Source organism: Bactrocera latifrons, unplaced genomic scaffold (genome assembly GCF_001853355.1).
Source record: "Bactrocera latifrons isolate USDA-ARS-PBARC rearing strain unplaced genomic scaffold, ASM185335v1 scaffold_586, whole genome shotgun sequence".
Classification (NCBI taxonomy): domain Eukaryota; kingdom Metazoa; phylum Arthropoda; class Insecta; order Diptera; family Tephritidae; genus Bactrocera; species Bactrocera latifrons.
In genome coordinates, this window is record NW_017537252.1 from 23,023 (window position 1) to 29,829 (window position 6,807).

The 6,807-nt window shown below is 37.5% G+C and overlaps 1 protein-coding gene across 1 annotated transcript; it reads left to right on the forward strand.

The window, feature by feature from the left end:
• The first annotated feature begins 2,452 nt into the window (after positions 1-2,452).
• On the forward strand, positions 2,453-2,934 carry LOC108974733. Its single transcript, XM_018942749.1, has 2 exons — positions 2,453-2,689; positions 2,754-2,934. Exons 1-2 carry the CDS (start codon positions 2,523-2,525, stop codon positions 2,932-2,934), a joined length of 348 nt encoding a protein of 115 aa, XP_018798294.1. The 5' UTR covers positions 2,453-2,522.
• The last annotated feature ends 3,873 nt before the right edge of the window (positions 2,935-6,807 follow it).

The following is a 6,807-nucleotide window of genomic DNA, read 5'->3' on the forward strand; positions in this document are numbered from 1 at the left end:
GTTATAAAATGGATAAAATTTAATTGTTAAATCTGTCTGCGATTTCCATTTATTTTTCATTTTACATTGCCTTGTATTTTCGGTGACGATACATATATTTTTATATTTAAAATTTGAGTTTCGGATATAAAGTGGTTATATTTGTTGGTTATCATGCACTCATATTGAAACAAAATTTGAGTTTTCGTACTGTACTGTTTACTGTATACTTTACACTTTATTACGTAATATTATTATATAATATTACTTATTTGCTTAATAAATTTAAAAAAGAAGATATCCATATGCATGAATAGAGAAATTTTTGTGAAAAAGAGGAATTTCAGCGAATTGCCTTATCATCACATGGCAGCGCTCCATTTCGTCGTAATTTTTAGTAAAAATTAGGTTCAAACGAGAGTAAAATGTAATTTTTAAAATAAAGWTTTTTTAGGTAATAAACCTACAAAAAGTGTAAAATGCGGATTTATTTAAAAGTTTATAGTGTAAATTAATTAATTTAAAGTGAAAAATGTGAATAAAGTGTTTAAAGTGGTGAAATAGCCACTTCAAATGTCCGAATTTTGCGAATTTTTGAAATTTGAGGTCGAATATCTCCTAAACTAAGCGTTTGCGGTACCTATAACCCTATTGATATCAGGAGAACGTCCTCTTTCCAACGGTACCTTCAAATCCCGGCGCCAAAGAAATCGGAATTGTGCCAAAGGCCGCCCACGCAAATATGAGTTCTACGCGAAAAAAATTTGGTACACCCCGGTGTTGGACCGACCAGAGTTATTTTTTTTGAAGCGCGGCCGAAGGCCGCCCACGCAAAAAGGAGTTCTGTGCGAAAAAAATTTGGTGGACCGACCAGAGTTATTTTATATAACTTTAAAAAATTTAAGTGAAAAATTAATTTTAAATACCAGAAATATGTAATTAAAATATTGCAAAATTTCAACTTTAATCGCGAATATCTCGAGAACTATAAGCTTCCTGCGGCTATAACCATATATATTCGTGATCTGGAGAATCTCCTCTATCCGACCATACCCATTTTATTCTCGAAATCCTGGGACGGTATACTAAAGTCTTCCGCTTTAAATGCAAATATTTCAAAGACCATAAGTCACCGGCAACTATATATTTTTTTGATATGAAGGACCTTCTCTATCCGTACATACCCATTTTAACCCCAAAATGGGGGATGCCATTCTAAATCCCAGTTGAAACACGCATTTTATCTGGAGGACCTTCTATATCCCTACATACTCATTTTTACCGCGAAATCGAGGAATGCTAGTGTATAAATTGCAGCCCTTTTGCGTGTTGTTTTATAGTAAACACACGTTCTTTAATCCTCACATTTGCTCCTACGTAGTACTCAAAGCACAGGAAATCTGAGAAGAATCACCCAGTTTAACAATTGCATTTATCTCTAGTTTACTTAAAGTAACAGAAATAGTTGACGAACTTTTGATATGCTTATCTATTTCCTTTTCAACAATTTACGTGCGAAAATTAGTACACAATATTACTATTTGCTTACAGAGTAGAAACTTCTTTAATCCACTGTTTTGTATGGCTCATATGTATGGTTAGGGTATAAAAATCCGGTAATTATATATGTTAAACAATATGACGCCGGCAACGATCAATAAAATTTTACTTAAAGAAACGACGCGACGATGTACTTCATTGTAACAGCAATAATAGGATAATAATCCCCTAAAATGAAATAAGGCGACACATCACAATTTGAGTATTTTTTTTTTTTTATAGTAAACACATCATTATTATATCGCTCGTTTATTGGGAAATATGCGGTGAATTATTGAGTGAAGAAAAACAAATCTGCCTCAAAGCGTAACAAAAAACACAAAAAAAAACACGAACTATCAGCTTTTCGGATCAAGTACAGTAGAAAACACTTCGTATAAATATGGCGGCAACATGTGGACTCTATTATAATTCATCACACATAACATTGTTGCCAGAATCAAATCTTTCACTATAGCATTATGCCATGGTTACAATAATTATGACAATTCTGGAGAGAAATAATCATTTTGGCTAGCAATATTGCGGAATTGCACGATATGCAATACTATACCAATTTATGCAAGAGCCTTAAGCCGGAATTACATGTGCAGAATTCTGCGTGCAGAAATAAATTTGTACTGATTTGACAGTTCAAATTCTGCACCTCAATACAGATCCGCACGGCATGTGAAATTTGAATTTCTCTGCGCAGAGGCAGTGCTGACAACATTCAAATAATTAATTTTTGAGCAAAGTCCGGCAACATTTTAAATTGCGCTCAGCTGTTCAGTGAAAATAAACAAAAGTGATAAAAAAAATGGAAGAACAATTGATTGAGTTTGTGAGCGAAAACCGGTTTCTCTATGACAAAAGTCATAGGAACTATAAAAATAGCTACCCGAGGGACGCCAAATTTCAGGAGTTATCGGATAAATTACATATTCCACGTAAATCTTCAATTTTATAACCTAACAGAAAATTTTTATTTATTCATGTTTTGAATGCTTTTAGGTGAGAAACTAAAGGCCCGTTGGCGGACCCTACGGGATAAATTTTACAAAGATATAAAAAAGAGACCATCAGGAAGCGGCGTGTATTCGCCACACAAAAAGTGGAAGTGGATGGAGAGCTTAAAATTTTTAAAGGACGTTGAAATGGACAACATGAAGTAGGTTTTGTATAATCTTGTTTTATTTGTATAATTGTATTATTTATTATATATGCATTTTCAGAACACAAGGTAATTATGGCACCGTAACGACTGAAGGTGACGACTCCTTTCTCAGCGACTTCTGTGAATCCGCCTGTAGCAGTGTTAATCTAAATATTTTTCCTCAATCACTGCAGACACAGACACAGACACAGACGCAGACACAGACACAGTTTTTGTTATTTCAGCGCAAACATTTTTGAGGAATACAAATCTATACAGGTTACGTAGAACCGACATATTTCTTTTATAATACATTTATTGAATTATTTACTTATTTATTAAAGAAGAGATAATTTTTAAGAAGATCTCGGATATCAAAAGCACTTCGTCTTGCGTTAGCGCTTGATAATATCGTACTCTGATGTAATGGCGCTACAAATCGTCTCCACTGCCCTTCAATTAGAATGCCACTTTCATTTACGTGGTCAACGAAGTTGTTGGGACAATATAATTCGGCATTATGGAACTTTACAAAATTATGTAAAATTAATGTAGCTCTAACTATGGTATTGGCATTTTCGGGAAACATATCCAAAGAATTATTGAGAACTCGCCATCTAGCCACTAAAATGCCAAAAGTATTTTCAATTGTAACCCGCGCTCTGGATGAACATTTATTGAAGTGGTCTTTGTTTGCTTCCAAACACTTTCCCGGATATGGCCTCATCAAATGTTTTGTCAACGGAAAAGCAGCATCTCCCACATAATAAAATGGGAATTTTATCGCACTACGTGGAAGATTTTCTGCTTCTGGTAGGTTCATTGTTCCATTTAATATTCTATTTCCAAAACCACTGATTTTTAACACTCCGCCATCACTTTGGCTTCCGTAAGCTCCAATGTCTACTGCGGTGAATGTATATTTGCTATCACAAACGGCCAACAACAAAATACTAAAATATTGCTTATAATTAAAATACAGTGATCCGGATTTTCGCGGACACTTGATTTGGACATGTTTGCCGTCAACAGCTCCTACAACACGAGGCATTCCTGTCTTGATGTAAAATGAATCGGCTATTTCCCTCCACTCATGTTCATTTGGTTGCGCCAAGTATATTCCTGAAAGTTCATCCCAAATGGCTGCGGATGTTTCCAATAAAATTTTGCCAATTGTTGATACTCCTACACGAAAAGCCCAAGCCAACATCTGGCGGCAAWCTCCATGGGCCAAATATCTATTGTAAGAGTTGATGAACATATGTATTTATTTATTATAAAATTTACAAACAAAATGTACTTACACTAATGCTATTGCCAGGAGACATTCTGCTGGTATTGGACGACGTATATGAAACTGTTTTGCTATACGCCTTTTAATTAAGCTTAGAAGAAGTTTAAATTGATCCACTTGCATCCGAGTAGCCCTTTGGAACTGAGAGGAATCATTGTTTTTTATATAGATGAATAAATTATTGAAAAAACCATGCAGCTCTCTCTCATTTTCCGCATATATAGGAATCGTCCACACCCGTGTTTTTTTATCACTTATCGCGCACAAGCTTAAAATATTAATTAATTTCTTGTTGGCAACTAGAAGTAAAAGCAATTGTTGCAATCTTTTTTTTCTTTCCACTTCCATTTTACAATTTTTAAATTTCAAATTCAATTATTTATTGCAATCAGCTGATTGTCAAAATTTACTGCACATGTGTTTTGGCTGGAAAAAATAGTGCAGATCTGCATGCAGAATATCTGTACATGTAATTCCGGCATTACAATACCTAATTTGACAGGGATTTCGAATGGCATCCTCAATTAAAATAACCCGGGTCAGTTGTTTCGCGTAGAGCTCCTTTTTGTGTTGAAAGCCTTCGGCACTCTTGAGAAAATAACTCTGATCGATCAAGAAAAAGGAAGATTAGCGCCATATATACAGATATATACTATGTAGAGCGTTCGGGTGGGACGTCCTAATGCGACGAGTTTAGAATTTTATTAAACGATCTTCGAATTTTATTAAACATAAAGGTTTGACATAAAACGAAAAGAAAATCATATATAGCGAAATGTCAAAGTAGTAGGTAGAGTTACCATGCTTAATACAATTATAATTAACTCTGAAAAAAGTGGTGGTACTGCCACAGTACTCCCTTCTAGTTGGGATCTGCAGCGGTGTAAGCATTCTTCAAGCGCGGATTATTTGTTGCAACCGAGCAACGAATTTCACTCTCATTATCTGGTATAGGACAGTCGATGAAGAATTTGGATGAGAAGTGTAGCGTCGTCACAAAAACTAACTCGGCCGGTGGTGCTCCAATATCCGGTTTGAAGGAGCAGCGTAGTCCCAAAAGAATTATCGGTAGGAAATTTGTGCAATGTTCCTTGTCATGACAAAGTATGGCTGACTTAAAGGTTCGGTGCCAACGTTAGACGGTCCCGTTGGTTTGGGGATGGTAAGGCGTAGTTCGTGGGTGCTTGATACTGATACATTGAAGTAAATGTTGAAAAAGTGTACATTCAAATTGGCGCCCTAGGTCTGACGTTATGTCGGTGGGGACTCCAAACCTCGATATCCAGCCGCTAATTAATGCTTTATCTACTGCTGGTGCGGTGCTGTCTGGAAACAGTAAACAGTAGCAATTACTCTCGGACAGCGGGAACGGTCCCGCGATGTCAATGTATTAATGGGTGGAGGGTTCGCTAACGCCATTCGGCGTTGCAGAGGAGCGACGTTGTGTCTGGTGAACTTCGACTGTCGCGATGGATTCCGGGCCAGGCGAAACGCTCGCTCATCATCTTTGATGTTGTACGTGTACCGGGGTGCGAAATGTTGTGAATTGTCCGAAGTACTGCTTGGCGGAATCGTTTGGTGATGAACGGTCGGATGCGATCCATCGAAATATCACAGTACACCTGTTTTTGTGATAGAACGAAGAGCATACGAAATTAGTTTTAATGAATGCTTCACTTGCATATTGAGATAGTATAGAGCTCTTCGTCTGTCACTTCATCGGTGGCTAAGTCGTTGTAGTTGATTGATTGAAGAGTTGTTTCCGATGTTATTGCTTCGATGCGAGACATCATATCGGCAACAACATTTTGTTGAAAAGGCACGTGACGGATGTCTGTGGTGATTTGGGCGAAAAAGTAGAGTTGTCGAGCCTGACGGTCCGAAGCTGTTTCTAGTTTTTGATGAAGTGCGAATGTGAGAGATTTGTGATCTGTGTGGACGTGCCATTCCTTTCCTTCAAGCATAAAACGAGAATGTCGGATCGCGAGATACATAGATGAGAATTTCCTGTCGTAAGTTCTGTATCGTTGTTCTGCTTTTGTCAATTTTCGCTGGAAGAAACGAGGAAACGCCTTTCATAGTCTTGACACGATTTGGTAATGGTTGTATGCCGTCTTGGGTGATAAGATGCCCAAGGAATTCGAGTTTCGGTACTCCGGGTATAGACTTTGCGATGCTTATTGTCAAATTGTGATCTCGCAATCGTTGAAATACACTTTGAAGGTCTTTACGGTACCCCTCCGTCGAGGTAGAAGCTATGCAGTTGCCATCGAAGTAGACGAATGTACTATCTAAGTCGCGAAGGACTTCATTTATGACCTTTTCAAATGTCTGTTGCGGCGTTGCGTAATCCAAAATCATGTGAGTGAACTCGTACAGTCCGAAAGGGGTTGTAATGGCCGTTTTGCATACATCTTTTTCATGTATACGGATTTTGTGAAAAGCTTTCTGTATGTCGATTTGTGAAAAGATGGTTTTGCCTGATAATATGTGCGTGAAGTAGTTTAGAAGCGGATTTGGGTACCTGTCCGGTACAGTGACAGCATTAAAGGCACGGTAATCACCACAGAACCACAGATATGCGTACCATAGGCAGGGGGCACTATAGTCACTACTAGACGGCCGACATATGCCAAGTTTCATTAAAAGCTCGGATTCAGAACGTACGTGAATGAAGATGAGGAATGCGCCGCGACCTCCGGTGGACAACTGCAGATTTGTTGAAACTTCTAGAGGAGGTTGACAACTGTAGATTTTGTTGAAACTTCTAGAGGAGGTTGATAGTTATTTCCGGAAATTTTAATAAAATATCGGAAAATAGGATATTTACGTTGATGGT

Excerpts from the sequence above, each read along its gene's own strand:
- LOC108974733 (XM_018942749.1), top strand. The coding sequence starts at position 2,523 with ATGCTTTTAGGTGAGAAACTAAAGGCCCGTTGGCGGACCCTACGGGAT. Across the intron at positions 2,690-2,753 it reads GTTGAAATGGACAACATGAA|AACACAAGGTAATTATGGCA; the intron begins GTAGGTTTTGTA and ends ATGCATTTTCAG.